Here is an 18,267-nt window from a genome sequence, read left to right as displayed (position 1 = left end):
AGGAAATGAGCTGGAGTTAAGAAGACAGAAGGTGATGGAGGGCACTGAAGGAGCGTCAGCTTTGTCTTCAAGGTGCCAAGAAGACAATTAAAGACTGTAAGCATCGAAGAAATCGAATGTGTATTTTACAAAAACCAGTGTTAGGGATGCATTACAAGGGACAAGACTAGAGGTAAATGGACCAAGTAAGGGGCACTTCTATCAGTGTGAAACTACTTTTCTCATCTGTAAAACGAGGATAAGGGTAAACTAAGACAGGGGCGGTGAAATAGAGTGAATGCAAGAGATAAGCAAGACTTAGTAACTAACAGAGAGGTGAAGGATGAGGAAGTACTCTAATGTCTCCCAGATTGATCAAATACATGGGGTAGATGGTGGTACCCTTCCTCAGGATAGGAAACACAGGACAGAAGGAAGTTTGGGGAGGAAAGATGCTAGGCTCAATTTCAGACATCTTGAATTTTTGAAAAATATAGTTAAATGTTTAGAAGTACAAGTACTGAAGAAAGACCTGGTTCTGCCACTTATTACTTATGCCTCTTGGACAAGGGGCCTATCATCTTCTCCACTCCCTCATCTGTAAAATGCAGTAAGAGAGGTCACTACTCACAGGGTGATAATGGGGATTAAATGAGATCATGAATGAAAACAATAAAGGAATGATAGTTGCTGTTTGTCATTAACATTTTTTGAGCTAATTGTGGAACCCCTAGACTGAGATATCCAGTAGGCAGTTTTTAGAACATGATCTGACATTTAGATGCCAAAAGGCTGTGTACTTTACGGTAAGTAAACACACCACAACTGGGGGAGGGGGGTCTTGGGAAGAATGGGGGCATTGAGGCTTGAGATACAGATTTGCCAATTTGCTGGATGAAAAGAAGAGTCAAGAAAGATTGATGAGGAGCAGGGCAAGCCATGGTTATTAAACATCACAGACACACACTGCATTATATGGAAAGGGGCAGTCCCTATTTTGCTGCAGTAACTTGGTGAATTAAATGAAAAAACAGATACAGAATTCTTCCAATGACCCAAAGAGAACTATTACCCTGAAAGGAAGAAATGAAAGAGACGTGAAGATAGTAAAAAAAAAAAAAAAAAAAAAAAATGGCTTCTGAGTAAAATAAAGCCAAATGGGGGGAAATCATCAAAATAAATATGAGACCCTTGGATTTTCCAAATAAGGAGAAGGGGTATAGGCAGATGTTAACATAGCTTGTGGAAAAGTATTAAAAAAAAAAAAAAAGCTACCATTATTTTTTCAAAAGGAAAACTAGGAAGGCTCTACGAGAAAGGAGTGAAATTGGCTCCTATAAGAAGGTAGGTGGGAATGTGCCAGAAAACACTGACAAGGAAGTAAGACTTCTTTATATAGTTTTGATTTTTAAGCCATATTAATGACTTACATGTTCAAAATATATAATTAAATCAGGAGGTGAAGAAAAAAACTAAAATTGAATATAAACAGAAACAAATGATCTTAACTATGTATTTATATATATAATTGATCACACACACACACACAGAGAAAAGGAACTAACTTGTGAACTTGTAAACATAGTATTCCATCTATCCTCCGTGGGATCTACTTTAAAGGCAAAGAGATTAGCAAAAAATCTTCAACTTTATTTCGTAGGTTTGTTGTCTACAGTGGTCTTGGTAAAGTAATTTCAAAAATTTTTTGTATTAATTATAAGACATGGGCATGGTTGGGAACCAAGGTTCTCACCATGGGAAAAGAAAGATACAAACAAGGAACAGGAGAAGGAGGACAAGAATGTTGAGGTATTTGACTGGAATTGATATATATAGAGAGAGAGACATAGATAGTTTATATATATGTATATATAATTTATATGTATAAATTTATATACAAATATGTACTAAAATATTATTTAATAATTTAATATTTGTAAAATTATAATATATAAAATATATAAATAAATATATAAATTTATTATACATATATTCTAGTTCTGTCTGCTGAAACAAGAAGTCAATAGCAATGAGCACACCTCGTTGGTATCTAAACACCACTCCTCCACTGAAAGGAGTCAGGACTTCTTGGAGAAATAGGTGATTCCAGGTTTGGGGCAGGGAAAATACAAGGTGAACTTAGACATCTTCTTACAGTAGAAAATAAGAAAGTACTTAAAAATTAGAGGAGATGTATCAAAAGGAAGTGAGAGCCAGACCGAGGGGTTCCCACTGGCCAAATGTGACATAATGAAATACAGTACACGGATTTTTTTTTTTTTTAATCTATGAGTCTATTGTGATTTTCAAAAAAGAGGAGAGGAGGGGGAAGGGCAAGTCCTTTACACAAGAATGCTTCTACCCAATGTAGAGAAATGACAGAATTAGAAAAATCACCATTTTGTTACCACCAGTGTAAGACTTGATTCAGACAAGGTCTATCGATGCTGCCAAAACCACTACGTGAAGTGTTTTTAGGGAACAGGATGTTCAATCTCAAAAGAGCCCACAAATTACTGATTAATTACAAAGGGACAAAAATGGAGACCTCTGTAAATCCACCGCAACTAAACTTTTATCGTCAACCAAGGCATCAACGTACCGTCACTGTTAATGGGACAGACTGAGGTAAGACTATTGGAAGGCGACGACGACAGCTATGCAGTGCTCTTGACCATGACTGCAATCCAAATCAAACAATGAGGAAACGATCACAACTGTGGGACATTCTCCAAAACATCGCTGTGGACTGAACAAAATGTCAACACCATTAGAGACACCACCCCACTCCTAAAAAAAAAGTGGAAGGCAAAGGAATGCTTCTAGATTAAAAAAAAAAAGAGGGATGTGAAAACCAAATCCAGTGTACGATCTCCTCTCCGAAGGATTCTGGATCAGAGAGGACAAAGAAACACATACAAAGAGTATTAATGGAACAACTGGGGAGATTTGAATATGGACTAGATATTAGATAATATTACTGAATCAGTGTTAAATTTCTTGAACGTAATAATGGCCCCAAGGTTACGCAGGAAAATGTCCTTATTCTCAGGAGTTGGAGCGATGCGCCGAAGGAGTCAAGGGCAAAGGGCCGCTATGCCCACAACTTGCTTTCACGTGGTTCAGAAAAAAAAGGAAAAAAGATAATGTGAGTATACATGACTTAGAGAGCTAGATAAAGCAAACGGACAAATCACTTGATGAATCCAGGTAAGGGGTTTACAAGCATTCATGATACTTTTAACTTTCCCGTGGTTTTAAGATTTTTCCAAAATAAAAGTTAAGAAAAAATAGACTACAACCTTCTGCACGACAGAGCCCAACCTACCCAACTATGAATGTGCCTAATTTAATGTCTGGTATAAAAGCAGACACTCATTTTAAAAATAATTTTTAAATTCTCATTTTTCTACCAAATGCCTTATGGGTTAGTTACAGAAAACATCAAGTTCTTGGTTTAAATAGAGTATATAAACTATAAGAGATTGAGTAAAATAATAAAGTCCTGTCTGTGTTTTAAAGCCCCCAAATTTGAGGTTATAATCACTGCCAGTTTCTCCAAGGAGCCTGGATGATTCCATTTACTTCCAAAGAACGTTCGATTCCAGGTGGGATCTTACTGCCACTTTGTTCTCCAGTCTCACCTTAAAGAGAGTTGAGTACATCCTGAATTAATCCTTTCAGCATAGTATTTCTCAGTATTCCCAAACATGATCACAGAAGCAGTCGTAGCCAAGCCATAACCCCTATCGGTAAGGAGCGGCTGTTTTCCTAAGAGCCTACGTATAAAATACTTTCTTCTCGAGTACATTCCTACATATGATCTTATTTTATTTTTTAACACCCTGTAAGGTAGGTTGTTTTTGCTGCTTTTAACTCATGAGTAAAGCACTAGGTTTTACTATTCTGTAACCTAAACTGGGTATTCCGCTTGCCAACCTGGCCCAGAGATGGAAGAGATTTGCTTCAGAAAAGGGAACCGAACAGCAACTAACATTCATGTGATGACTAACAAAACTAAAAGAAAGGAGACAGAGGCCTCTTCACCAGGATGTGTGCTCACAAGATACGCACAAAGAAAAGTGAAGTTCAGTGTCATTTAAGCTAATCTGTACTTGAACCTTTTAAGAGATAAAACCATTTGAGCAGTAATTTAGTACAAAATTAACTTGGGTTTTTTTTTCTCCCTATCTATGAAGTTTTCATTGTTTAAGTAAGGGTTTCTGCAAGAGGAATGAAGCGATGCTCCTTTCCTATTCAGAAAAGAGAATCAAGCTAATGACTTGTAGTAACGTCTGGGTGGCTTGGCTTATCACAGGTATATCCATCCACAAAGAGCCAAACACATATCACATTTGAACATACAACCTTTTTCCCAAGACTGTCCCCAAATACTCCGTAATAATCAAGTGTTTTCATATCACCGAATTATCATGCTATATAATCTTCTACTAGCAAGCTCAGAACTCGGTAGGGGAAGGATGCCAGACAAAAAAAATAAGGGAAAACCGGTGGCAGATAATATTACCAGATAAAGGCTTTGAAAAGATCCTTAAGATAACAAGATTAGCAGTTAGACTGAGAAACAAAGTTTTCATTTTTTTCTTAAGCCAGTGACAATGCACCCTCTATGTGATCAACAAAAATGCGACCCATCCTGATGCTAGAGATGACCGAGCTTACTTAGGCAGCGCTGCCCCCGAAGTCAAAGCTCTTTAGAAAGCGGGCTAGTAAAAGCCGGGGCTTTCGTACACTGTCCGTCTAGCTCCCCAGGTAGGTAGTTCTTAATAACCAGACATTCTGAACATGAGCACCAAACACTCTTCTAAGGGGGTATATCTTTTGGATCATCTTCAGAGGGGTACGTCTCATTGATGCCAAGTCAGCGGCTCCCTCTTACTCTGACCCAGAATTCTGAAGTCTTCCTACTCCTGAAGACTCAACTTTTTGTCTGAAAGCCTCACTTTGCCGGCGTGTAATTTGTTAAGTCAATCACACCATTTTCATGCTGTAGTAAGTGCCCGTATGAGAACCTGTCCTACCAAACAAAGACTCAATACATGGTCGGCACTCCGATGCTGAAAGTTTTCATTAAAATAAATGGCCACAACGTCTGCATGCTTCGGCTTACTGTAAAGAAACATACTCATGTATATACCGGTAAAGCAGAAAAAGAAAGGTCTGTGTCGGGGTAGAGCTTGGATAAGCACGTGTTAGTGAAACTGAAGATGCAAAAGGAAGATGCTTCTTTGCAAGGGAGGCAAGGAGCATCAGCAGGCCTCCACCTAGAAACCAAAACAGTCAAGTGAAAAACAGGGAAGAGAGCAGTTTCATGCGAAGACAACCAGCTGAAGACTGAGAGCAGAACCCCTTTCTTCCTCAGTTCAACGGAGAATCATTTGTCTTCCAGTCCCACCAGGACCAGGCTGGAAAAGTAGTATGAAATGGGGGCAATTAGAGAAGGAGGGATAAGAAAGCAGTTGAGGAAGGAACAACCTAAAGACAGAACATGGAGGACTGCGAATCGGATGCAAGAAGCAAGAATCTGAGATTAGGTTTTCTGGAAGGGCAATGTCACGATCGTGTCCAGAAAAGAATCACAACGTGGGTAGGTAGTAGGTAGGGAGACTTACGTCCTGACTAGCAGAGGTTGGGGTCAGGGGAATTAGTTGGGAAGCTTCTGCTATTAAGACATGGTTCAGAGAAGATGTCGAGGCTTCCAGAGAATGTCATGGAGAAACAATCAGCCCCATTTTATTTCTGTCCAAGAGTGAAAGCTAAGGAGGGAAAAAAAAAAGACTCCAAATTTCAGGGCCTCGGAGACCAGGACGACGGTGGTGTCATTTGCAATAATGGAGACTTTGAGAAAAGTTGATACCTATGGCAGAAAAGATGAAAGGTTCAGTTTCTGACATGTTAACTTCCACATTAATCAGAGCCAAGTGGCGATCTGGTACAGACAATGGGAGAGATGGGGCCGGTGAACCCTTTGTTTGTAGGTGGGTTCCTCCCTGCCCCCTGCGGGGACCTCATAACTTAAATCCAATTTGACACTGCAGTCCAGTGCTGGATAGCTGAAGAGCGTCTACCTTACCGAGGAAGACTGCCAAGAGCAAAATACTTCTTCCAGGCATTTTTAAAAGTCCATGTCACTGGAATATCATCTTCAAACACTGAGTAGCATTTTAAATATATATCACAGTGCTTTCATTTCAAGCCTATTTAACATTTCTGAAATATCTAGATCAAAATGTTGGGTCAAATGACTCTATTCCGGTAAAATATCTACTAAAAGAAAAAATTTTCCCCACCCACCCCATATCCCTCTTAAGATAATCACCCCATTCAAGACACCTGTCAGTCATAACAGATTTTTCTCAGTGCTGCTTTCTCTCAACCTTGCTACCAAGTTGTTCTTTTGAGTAATAATAAAGGCCACACGTCATTTTTGCGGTGCATGTATATAAATACCTCCAGCTCCCTTTCTTCTAACCCTAGTTCAAGGCCAGCTGCACCAAAGCTTTTGAGAACCAGCACTGGAAGATCTTCAAAGAGAAACTGCCCATTAACCACAACAGCAGTTGCTGGCTAGAGCCTGCAATTTAAATCTCTGAAAAAGAAACTGTGGCTTCTGAAATTTCAACAAGGAGGTGCCACTTGTAATTACAAACATTCCAGTGGGTCCCTTCCCTCATTGATGGTTTCCAAACAAAGGCTTTTTATTCGATTTTGGTGGCACTCCCGATGGAGGCATTCCTTCGTGCTTTGCTGGTGCAGTGGCCAGCTCAGAAGAGGGGCGCAGGAGGCGGGTTTTCACCTGGCCAGGAATGCCCAGACCCCTCAAAACCATCTCATGTGTAATTACTTGTTTGGCTGGAAACCAAAAAACCAAATGCTTCAGATTTATAGTCCACATTAAATACATTTGCGAAAGAACCTCTTAACACACACACACACACACACATACGCGCACACACACACACCCTTCACATTTCATGAACCTTGAAAAATGGAACCAACCTATCTTCCCATAAACCAAAGTTCAGAAATTAACCCTGAAGCATTCCAGCATTTCTAGCTGAAAGTAAAAATTCCTCTTTTAAATCAACAGGGCAAATACAGAGAAGTAAAAATAGTAACCTTTGTTCTCTGCCTACCACCCCGAACCCCCGTCCTACAAAAATAAGGCCCAGATACTTACAGCTTGTTGTTTGGGTTTCCCACACCAAAGAAGGCATTCTGTGATCACTTCGGTTACAGAATACAGGCTGAAATTAGCACTTAGCCAGTGCGAGCCGAGAAAAGACGTTTTTTTCTTTTAAGCCATATATTCACAAAACGCAAAGGCATTTATACCACGGAGGCATTCAAAGATAAATACATGAATGAGGTATCTCACAGCCATCAAACTAAAATAGCCTTGCCTACAGAAGTCCTCAGACGGAGAGCATTCATTATGAGAACAACTGGAAATGGCCAATCTCGCCATGGGTGCTTTCCATAGTGCGCCACAGTTGAGGGATTAGCTACAATTACGGCATATTTACACAACCATATTTACACAACAATAAAACTCATCTTATCCGATCCAAACAAAACCTTGCTCAAAATAAACCAAACCACACGAAAAGGTCTCGGGTGCAGGGAGCGCAGGCAGTAATCGGTGCTCTGGCTTCTCTGGTTTCTGCCTCAGCTTTCCGCCACCGTAATAAGCCTTCACCCTACCTCGGTCAAGCATGGGTATGGCCAACATTCTGTATTAGTAGTTGAGAAAATGTACCTTCAGTTCAGGATACTGTGATTTTGGGGCGGGGGGGGGAGGGAACTGTATCTTACAGAGAATCTTTCTAAAGTAAATTATGTTGAATTTGTTTGAAATTTGTTGAAACTCATCTGGAAAGCAGAGGAAGCATACAGAGGACAGACTGACCACAGGTGGGTAATTTACAGAACTGGGTGATTGGCACACAGGGTTAATGATGGTATGCTTCCTACTTTTGCATATATTTGGAAATCTCCACAATAAAATGGAAAAATAAAGAAAATATGATCAATGTAAAAAAAGTCATCTTGCAAAAAAAATTTTTTTTGCTTTAAAAGAAATTATTCTCAGCTTTTTCTCTGCTTAAATGAAAAGGGACATATACCTGGTAAGAAAAATCCAGATCTGTTCTAGCTCCTGACTTAAGGATTCTTCCTTTTTTTCCTTAGTTACATGGAACCAGTTCTACTGTTAATATTAATGCTTGAAAAGACAAATCAAGAGCTGAAAAATCTAAAGCTGGGGCTCCCGGACCCGAGTTTTCGCACATCTGACTTATTACTGTGACACAAATCCAAGAGCTCTCCCCTATGAAGGTGCTTTGGACGACGTTCATGTTGTGACTGCCAAATAAAGTCCAGAGGTTTCAGAATCATTTGTAAACACCAAAGACAACCTTACCAAGAACTAGTCCTTTTATCTCAGAGGTCACTCCTCTGACCCATGGGTTTATTACCTAGAACAACAATTAATCTTGCTGTCTTCACAATATAAACTAGGCCTAGCCAAGGTATGGTGTGCCCATGATCCACATCCCTCACTGGGGCATCCCTGCTGGGAGGCAGAACTGGTTTGCTGACTCCACATCAAGGGACCTGGTCCCCGTCCAGGCTGTGTAGCTGACTTATCCTCAGTTCCACGGTCAGCAGGGTCCTTCCCTCTCCGGGCTTGGGCTGCCTCACTACAAAATAATGAGATTTCACCAGATGATCTGTAACATCCTTCCCCTTACAAAAATTCCACGATTATAAGAATGTCTAGTTCCTCAACAGGTAATAAGAAAAAGGAGCTTTGGTGTTAAAATGTTACATTTTCTATTCCATACGTTTCAATGTGAATATGAATATCTGATTGGGTGAGTTTCGTGTATATGTGCACATACGTGTACATACATGTGTGTGTATATATACATATTTGTATGAGTGCACATACATACTGACTGATACCATTAGGTATTTATATGGGACTAATTGCTTCCAACTCAAAGCAGCAAATTTTCAATTCTGCAACAGATGTCGCTATGTGATTTCTCCTTTCTATGCTGGATTTTCAGTTAAAAATGCCCAGTGTAATGGTCAGTACTATTCTTCCCAAGAAAGAGATACAGCATTTGAATCCTTAGGATTTATTTCTTATAAATTTTCTTCATACGCTGGTAAATTTCCATTCAAATCATAGCATAGATTAGTTTGGCCCAATTTAAGAGATCTCCCACATAAAAATAGGCCTTTTGTTAAGCACACACGCGTGTGCGTGCGTGCACACACATACACACACCCATTTTTTAAATGTAAATTCTAAGTGGCCGATTAGGCATTAAAATGTCACATACAAAAACCCAGAGAATGAGACAGTTTCTATTCACAGCAATACTATCAATTTTTTAAAGCCTGAAAATCATTCAGCAATGCAGGCCAAGGAATTATAAAAATTCACTTATGTATGAGGCCAAAATGTACCAGGTGTGGGCAAAAGTCACGAAAAACTCCAAGAGCACCGTTAATGATAATGAAAATTCTGGATTTCAGTTGTTACAGCATTTCTTTAAAAATAAATAGTAAGACTAGTATTATCGTTTGCAAGATAGCTTACCGATCTGACATTCTCTATCAACCACTTCTTGACACATGTCAAAAAAAAAAATAACAGCTCTTTCCCTTCAACCAGTATGTCCTCCAATGACCATCAGTCTCAACAGGTAGCTAGCACAGTCTTCTGCTGAAATTCAGAGCTAGGAGAAAGCATTTCAAAATCTCTCTTTTAGACCCAGGAACCTGTTACCTTCTGGGCTTTTAGAGGGAGTGGAGCGAGAGATGAGCAGTCAGGGAGTCCAGGACCGACTCGATAAGAATATGAAGTCAGGAAGTGGGAGAGGAAGCGAAAGTGTCCTGCTTGTTGGCTTCTTCCCTGTCCCACTCCCCTTTACCGGGAGGGCCATTGGGGAAAACTGGATAAAGCATGTACAACATCCATATGAATAAAGCTCTTTGTTCCAGAGAACTGCCTGCTCTTTTATTCCCCCCTTTTTCCGTATTTGTTCATTTCAAAAGATTGCTCAATGGGCCTCTTGTTCCTCCAAAATGTCCCAGGCAAATAATGCAAGCTTGTCTCGTCACACAAGTCACTAAATGAAGCCTTGTGCGTCTCCAGTGACACACTGTAAATATAAAGTGGCATTAATGAGGGATATTTTATCAAAGCTATCACAGACAAGTGCAAGTCCCTCCTGCGGCTATTCAATTTGATGCAGGGAAAGGAAACAATAGCAGGCCGGCACTTTTTGCAAAGTCCCCATCCCCGGTATACAAGCCCCAACAGGCCGAGACAAGCCAAACTCAGCCCCTGGGCTTCCCAGCACCATCACAAACCCCCACCCATCAGCCAACCTCTCTAATGCTAAAAAAGGTAAGAGGAGGGCAATCAACCACAGGTTCCCGGCAGGCAGGAGAATCAACACCATGCATGCACCTAACACGTAACAGGCGTGATTTACACGGAGGAGTGAGTTTTCACAACCCCATTGCAGCTGCGTTTCATTAACATCCATTTAATCCACACAGCACAGGAGGGATGGGAGATTTTCTCCAGGGGATGGATGGATTCAGCGACAGGGGAAGACGGAATCAGGACCTCCAGCATGATGGCCCCAGATCGCTATCCCAGCCAGCGTGTAAATGAAACACGCCTAATGAAGTTAGAAGGCACCACCAACAGGTTTCTCTAACCTGACAGTGGCGCCTGGAGGCCTCTGCAGAAAGCTTAACGGGAGAGGACGAAGGAAGCCAAGTCCCCCAGTGCCTGCCTGGAAGTCTCCTCTGGGTGCCCAAGATCTGGGGGCTAGGCCAAGACCCCTTCCCAAAGCCATCACCAAAAAATGCCTAAGAGAAAAACAGATTTAAAGAAAGTCATTTCACCCCCTCACTACAAATCAAACCCAATTACTTTCTAATTTGAACACAATCTGATAACCAGCGTACAAACAGGGATGTACACAAGAGCAAGAAGCTGCTTCCATGGTAACTGGCAACAGAATTTTCTTGTAGCTTTGACATGCACGGGTGAGTTCCAGACCGCTCCTTTCGGAGTCCGCATACATCCCTCGCTGGGAAGGCAACTTCTCACCGCCAGATAGTTACAAATAATACTACTGTTGCTACTACCCGGTGCCGTCAATGAGCAGGCTCGACAGACGAGGTATCAGCTAATCCTACTCTGCTGCCCAGCAGCATTGCACAGCTCCCATTTTTAGTCAAAAGGCAATATCCCCGGCCAGCGCTGTTCCCCCCCCCCCTTTTTTTTGCAGCCAATACAAGTCTATTGTTGCCTCTATTATGCGCCAGTTACCGAGCCTTTACTCACGCTCACGTTTAACCGACACTGGCGCTTTTTACAATGCAGCAGCATGAGGGATCTCTTTCAGGAACATTTTATTGAACCCATCCAGTCAGAGACATCACCCGAAATGAAGTTGTAACCACACCGGCAGAGGCTGAACCCAATTATCTCGTAACTCATAAATTAATAATTCACAGAGGAAAAACACATAAACAACATCCGGAGACAAGCAGTGCCATGGAAGAAAAAAATCCTCAGCTCTGGAACAGAGCTGCGGCCAGATTCCCACCCCTGTACATCCCTGATACGTTCCCCAAGCCGAGATCCCTTGCAAGCCTGGTTGCGGGGGGGGGGGGGGCTAGTAGAAACCAACCCGGCATCCCCCAAATCCAAAGCTAGCACCTCCGACATCCCCATTTCCTACAGCGTGTCTCCTGCGGTGTTTACGTAACTGTGTGTCCTCTAGCGTGTAAACAAAAGGCACAGCCCAAGCGGAGAGGAGCCCGGTAGAGGCACGGTGGCCCCAGTGCTGCGCCCGCCGCGGCCGGGGGCTCCGCAGGTGGGGGCTGAGCTCTTGGTGTCCTCCGCCACTTGTTGCTCGCGGGTCTTGCAGCTCCCAAGCTGCAAGGAGGGGCTTTGCAGGCGCCGAGCCCTGCTGCATCCCCTCCTGCACCTCCCGCCGCCCCCCCACCCCGCGGGCCCCGTGCCTCCCGGTCCCGCTCCCCGCCCGGAGCCCGCAGCGGGCGGCCGGGGGGTGCGGGGACGCCGCGGAGCGCGGCGGTGGCGGGAAGGGGAGGCAGGGTGCAGTACGGCTAGCCTCTCCGCTGGGGAAGAGCTCCGGCTCCCTTTTGTTAGCAAAAGCAAACACTGCCCTCTTCTTTCCCGACCGCGCCAACGCGCCCGGCACACGGGCAGCCACACATCGTGCTTCTGCCGAGTGCTCGGCGTCTTCGGGGCAGGGGCCCGGCGTGCAGAGCCGCCCCCGGGCAAATGCCCAAGACAGCTCCGCACACAGGGGGCGCCCGGAGGCCCGCAGGGTGCCCGCCTGGCCGCAGAGGCCGCGAACCTCTCTCCACCACCCTCGGGCTGCCGAAAAGGACCGGCAGCCTGTAAATCCGGCGTCCCCACTTGCGGCGGAGGACGCCGTGGGGCAAGCGGGCTGCGGGCTCCCGGCTCCTTCCCGCAGAGGCGGCGACAGCAACCCCCCCCCCCCCCACTCCCGGGGCCGGGCCTGAGGAACTTTCCCTGCCTGGAGCCGAGCCCGGGAGCCCCGCAGCCGGGCGGCGCGGGGCGGGGGGGGGGGGGGGGGGAGGCGGAGGGCCGCGATAGGGCTGGAGGGAGACACGAGGGGCGCGCGGTTCGGAGGACGGGGGGAGAAAGGCAGAGCGCGGGGAGCGCAGGAACAGCGACCAGACAAGTCTGGGGATGTCCTGTGGATCGGTGAGCAATCACGCTGGAGGCGGATGCTAGTCAGCCATGGGGAGGCTTGGGGGATAGAGATTTAGGGGGCCCGTTGGAGAGGTGGGGGCGAATGGGCAGCCCTGGGACGGGAGGACCTGCAAGTTACCGGGACAACAACGAGTTTGGGAGGGTCCGGAAGGTTGGGGGGTGCCTTCCATCCATCCCCTTCTCCCATATTCTCGAGCCCCCGGGCCCCCCGTTCTCACTCCACTCCGCACCCCGCGCCAAGCCGGGGAGAAAAGGTGTGGGTGCAGCCATCCCTAAGGGCTCCAATTCCCACCCAGATGGGCAAGGGAGAAGGGGATCACCGATCCCCTCTGCCCCTTCCATCTCAGCCCTGAGTTTCCTCTCCACACTCCCTCCGATTCGGATTTAGGAAGTGGGGGAAGGTTGTCATGGAAACGTTTCCCCCTTCCACGGCTATGGCTACTGGGGTGCCTTAGGAGATTTAGAGGGCCAACCGGCTGGTGCCCACACCTACCTGTGGGGATCAGTGCCGCGGCGGAGAGGAGCAACAGCAGAAGCCGGAGTCGGAGCCCGGGAGGCGCCGCCGCCGCCGCCACCGCCGCCACCGCCGCCGCACACTGGGATCCGCTCGGCAGCACAGCACTCGCCATGTCGGGCACCTGCCTCAGACTGGCGGCGGTGGCTTCCTCGGGAGCCCGAGCGGACAACTAATGAGATGCTAATGACATGCACTGGGGGCGGAGTCCGGACCGACCAATCACAGCGCCGGTAGCCCAACCCGGCTCTCGGAGGACTCGCCCCCTCCCCCACCCCGCCCCCTGGCGCTGGCGTTCGGCGGCGCGCCCGCGCCACCTAGGGGCGGGGCCAAGGGGAGGGGCGTATGCAAATATGTTTATGTTAAAATTCGTTTTCGCTTCCCCGGGATCAAGGAAAAAGTGTTCTCCTGGGCGCCTGGCTTGTGGGGGCTCGGCTCCAGGGGGCGGGTCTCGCTTCGCGTACACCTATATTAAGAATGTATATAGCAGTCGCTATAGCCGACCGACGACTGGAGAATCTCCCTAGGAGGAGGCTCCCCTGCCTGGTACACCGAGTGCATCTGGCCTGGAAACCACACGTTGCAAATTTCCGTCACTCACCTTGCACCGAAGGAATAGATCTTTGGGAAACGGGGGCTGTTCGGGAGTGGAGAGTGAGAATGCAGGTCCCCGGATTGACAAAACAATCTGGGAGAAGTGCATGCGTGCTTTGCACGTCCGGCGGAGCGGGCAAGCCCGCTCAACAACCTAGCGGTAGACTTGGGCATAGTTGGGAGAAAGGAGCCCGAGTCGGGCTCTGGGATTTTCGAGTCGGTATCTTTGCTGTAGATTTTTCCGGAAAGGTAGATCGGGGAGGGTCGGCTCCGGCTCCCCAGCTCGCCGAAGGTCTCCTTCCTGCCTTTTATATATATGCGTATTTAATACATTTGACATGTGTAATAATATATATTTACGATTACACACATCCAACAAAAAATCTTTTCTGTCAAGGCTTCGGGGTGGTGGGCGGAGGCGGGGGGGGTGTGTGAAGATAGGGTCTGCCATCTTCCTCCTTTGGGGTTCAAACCCATTCCCTCCTTCTCTACGCCCCCAGTCCCTCCTAAGGCGGCTGGGGCACCAACAGGTGCTCTGAGCTTCCCGTGTCTCTGGGAGAGGTTCTCCCGGCTGAAACGATTTGCTTCTCCGGACTGTCTTTCTCTCTCCGAAATTGCCTCTGCTTTCTTTTCAACCAGGCAGCCGGCTCTCTTGTTTGTATGCTTTTTAATTACTTATTTTCTTCCCCTCTAGAAGATCGTATGCGCTCTGACCCTCTGTTGCTCAAGCATCAAATTGAAGGACGAGCCATATTAAGTGTAAAGGTTTATAATAATTTAAGTATTCATAGAATGCAGAACAATAAGATGTAGGAAATACAATTTGCATAATAAATATCAATATCACAACAGCTAAAACAAACCATGACAAATTATCTGTGGCTAAATGACCAAGAGATTACTGAATGTAAATTGCTAAGTCTGAGCTGTAGTCTAGAGGACTTGCCTGGCCTTCTGTCCTCATCTAGCTAAAAGAAAAATAATAATAAATAAATAAATAAATAAATATTACATATCAAAAAGGAAGTCAAGATCTGCCAACCCACCAAATGAGTTACATTTAAAAACAGCCTCCTATTATCCATTATGCATAAACTAATTTCAAGACTGCCCCGTCTTTACAGCCCTGGATATTCTGCTCTGTAATTACAAGCCCTGATGCATGAACTACAGGCAGTCCTCCAGAAGTCAGGAAAGTTCCAGCAGACACACAGTGCTACATGAGACAGGAAACCATCACCACGTGGTGACCAGAATAATGTCCAATCTGCAAAGTCCTACCTAGCCTTATCACCTCTGGAAGTACAGCTACCTGGACAGACCAAAGGCAGAGTGGAGAGTCCTGCCAAGATCAGGATAAAAAATTTGAGGTTATATGTATGTTGAAAGTGATGTGTAGGGATGCCTGGGTGGCTCAGCTGGTTAAGTGTCTGCCTTCAGCTCAGGTTATGATCCCAGGGTCCTGGGGTTGAGTCCCGCATCAAGCTCCTTGCTCAGTGGGGAGCCTGCTTCTCCCTCTGCCCCTTCCACCTGCTTGTGCTCTCTCTCTGACAAACAAATAAATAAAATCTTTAAAAAAAAACGATGATGTGTAAACAATAAAGTAAGGTCCTATATGCCAGGAACTCTAGCACCCTAGCTCAGTGTAATATTTATATTTGCTATTATTATTACTAGTCTTGCAATTATTGAGTTTTTATTAAGTATTTTGCATACATAATCTCATTTAATACTTGGAACAATCCCCATGGCACATACTATCATTTCCCATTTTATATTTTTAAACATAGTTAGAAAAATTAAGCAATTGCCCGGAGGTCAAAGTTTCTGAGGTGCAGACAGGGCTTGTGCAATTAACCACTATGCTATACTGTGCCTCAACAAATATTTGTTAAGTGAATGAATAAACATCACATTACAATGCATGAATAATAAGCATAGGATAGCTCCATTTTTAACATAAGGCAAAAGTATGCCAGCAACTGAGAAACATTTTTTTAAATAACAGGATTGCATTATACTCCTAAGGAAAAGCATTCCTTATGAGGCTGAATCTCTAAGAGAACCTAGTTAGGCCCCAAGCCTCCCACACTAGGAACACAGTATGGGGACATTGGAAGATGTGGAGTGTTTTCATCTCCCTTCTTTCTCTTGGCACATCAAATGAACACCTACTCAAATTTCCAATTGGCAAAGAACAATATGGGACATTTCTGTAGGAAATGCTAATGCTGTGTGACTTACCTCACCAGAGGAATGCAAATAGCTTTAGAAATTCTACCCAAAAACTGCCACCTGTGTCATAAGCTTCAGGAACCTGCACATCCAACTTCCCCGGTCATGGGACATCTTTAGCCCTGGTCTGCATGGAAAGACCCAGAGCTGAAAATTTAGGATTAAGCTGTTGCTACCCTATACACTAGCCACGCTCCTCTCCACGCCCCCCCCCCATCTCTTTCACACTGAAGATCTCGCCAAGCGATTTAACATATGGAACATGTGAAGAATGTATCAAATTCCCACAGCCGCTAAGTACAAGTTATGACTACTCTGGTTTTCTCATAGTAAAGCTCGTCATTTTCTGCTTCGTGGACCAGAACTCCTCACCAACGACAAGTTCCAACATTTTTCCCCTTGCTACATGGATTTAACCAATTTTGAAAGCCAGATGGTGTTTTTGCCATTTATAACTGATAATCAATTGTTTTGTGAATTTAATTTTTCAAGAAAGAACTGAAATACTTATCAGAATTACAATCTGGGGACTTCTTGTGTCAAAATAAAATTGCCAGAGCCTAGTCCTTTTCTTTTTTTTCTGGGGAAACTTTAAAGAGCGAGAGGGAGAAAGACCCTATATTGTTTGCCTTCACTCAAACAGTTGAGAAATATGGAAAAACATATAGGAAAAATAAACATTAAGGAGAGATTCATGTTTTGCCAAATACATTAAGAGACAGTCAATGAGAACTAGTAACATTTTGCTTTTTAATATACTATTTATTTGAGTATCCATGTATAAAAAGCAATAAAGACAAATTATTAGGGAAAATAAAACAATGTTTAAAGTCAGCATTTGCTCTGCTACTGGATTCTTTGAGTACCCATAGGAAAGTGGTTTAATCAGTTTATGGACTGAATGTTTTTGTGTTCCCCACCCCCACCCCCACCCCCACCCCAGCCAAATTGATATGTTAAAGCCCTACCCCTTAATGTGATAATATTTGGAGGTAGAGCCTTTAGGAGGTAATGAGGTCTAGAAGAAGTTCGGGGTAGATAGATACCATCCTGATGTCCTCGGAATCAATACCAGAGCTCTCTCTCCACATGTAGACACTGAGGAAAGGCCATGTGAGCACACAGCAAGAAGGCAGCTACCTGCACGCCAGGAAGGGGGCTCTCACCAGAACCTAACAATCCTGGCACCTTGACCTCAGACTTCCAGCCTCCAGAACCGTGAGAAAATAAATGCCCGTTATTCAAGCCGCCCAGTCTCTGGTATTTTGTTACAGCAGCCGGAGCAGACTAAAATAATCCCTAAGCCTCAGCTTCCATTGTCAAAGGGTATATTAAAATTATAATAAATGTCAGCTTTTAATAGAAAGTCTTCCATAAATTAAAGTAAGCTAGTAGTATGTTAGAATATTGGACTGGATAGACTCTTGGTCTATCTAGCAGGTAGCTCATCTGTACTTAGATTAAGACTAAGCAGCTCATCTTTGGGGGCATCAGTCTATGAATCTTTATGAAATATAAAGCCAGCTAAATCCATACTCCTAAATGAGTAATTAACCACTTTACCCACAGGTTTATTCTTCTGGAATCATAGAGTTGACAGTAAACTTTTGCATATCGAGACTAGAATACCAGTTCAAAGGAAAGGGAAGTGGGGAAGTACCGATATATAAACTACACAGAAAGTGGGTCAAGGAGCAGCACCCGTGCAGATGGAAAGGAAATTTGCCTTGGAGACCAGGTCACGGTTTGTCACGATCAGATATCTAAGAATATATTTGGGTATGTGTGGCTGATCCAGATACATATCCTTTTTTTATAAGATCTTATTTTGATTTTTAAGTAATCTCTACACCCAACGTGGGGCTCAAAACTACAACCCCAAGATCAAGAGTTGCACGCTCTACCAACTGAGCCAGCTAGTCACCCCCAAATCAAATTCAAGAAAAGAAAAAATGTATAGAGCACCCCAGTGGGACAGTCACTGTTAAGTCCGGGGAATACAAAGATGAATGAAGAACTACCTACTGGAGCAGGCGACTCAGTCGGTTAAGCGTCCAACTCTTGATTTCAGCTCAGGTCATGATCTCAGGATCCTGGTATTGAGCCCTGCATCAGCTTC

At 44.5% G+C, this 18,267-nt stretch overlaps 1 protein-coding gene across 6 annotated transcripts in view; it reads right to left on the bottom strand.

Annotated features, from left to right (window-relative positions):
- Positions 1-13,481, bottom strand: part of CADM1 (cell adhesion molecule 1) — a 316,572-nt gene extending 303,091 nt beyond the window's left edge. For 5 of the 6 annotated variants that reach the window (XM_036099842.2, XM_036099844.2, XM_036099843.2 and 2 more), the window contains exon 1: positions 13,299-13,480. In XM_036099842.2, the coding sequence (XP_035955735.1) occupies positions 13,299-13,434 (136 nt within the window). In that variant the 5' untranslated portion in view covers positions 13,435-13,480. Of the gene's footprint in view, positions 1-13,298 lie in introns of all 6 variants that reach the window. The other variant, XM_036099840.2, reaches the window with a different exon arrangement.
- Between the last annotated feature and the right edge of the window lie 4,786 nt (positions 13,482-18,267).

Source organism: Halichoerus grypus, chromosome 11 (assembly GCF_964656455.1).
Source record: "Halichoerus grypus chromosome 11, mHalGry1.hap1.1, whole genome shotgun sequence".
Classification (NCBI taxonomy): Eukaryota; Metazoa; Chordata; class Mammalia; order Carnivora; family Phocidae; genus Halichoerus; species Halichoerus grypus.
Note: the sequence above shows the minus strand (reverse complement) of the source record. Positions and strands in the feature narration are given on the sequence as shown.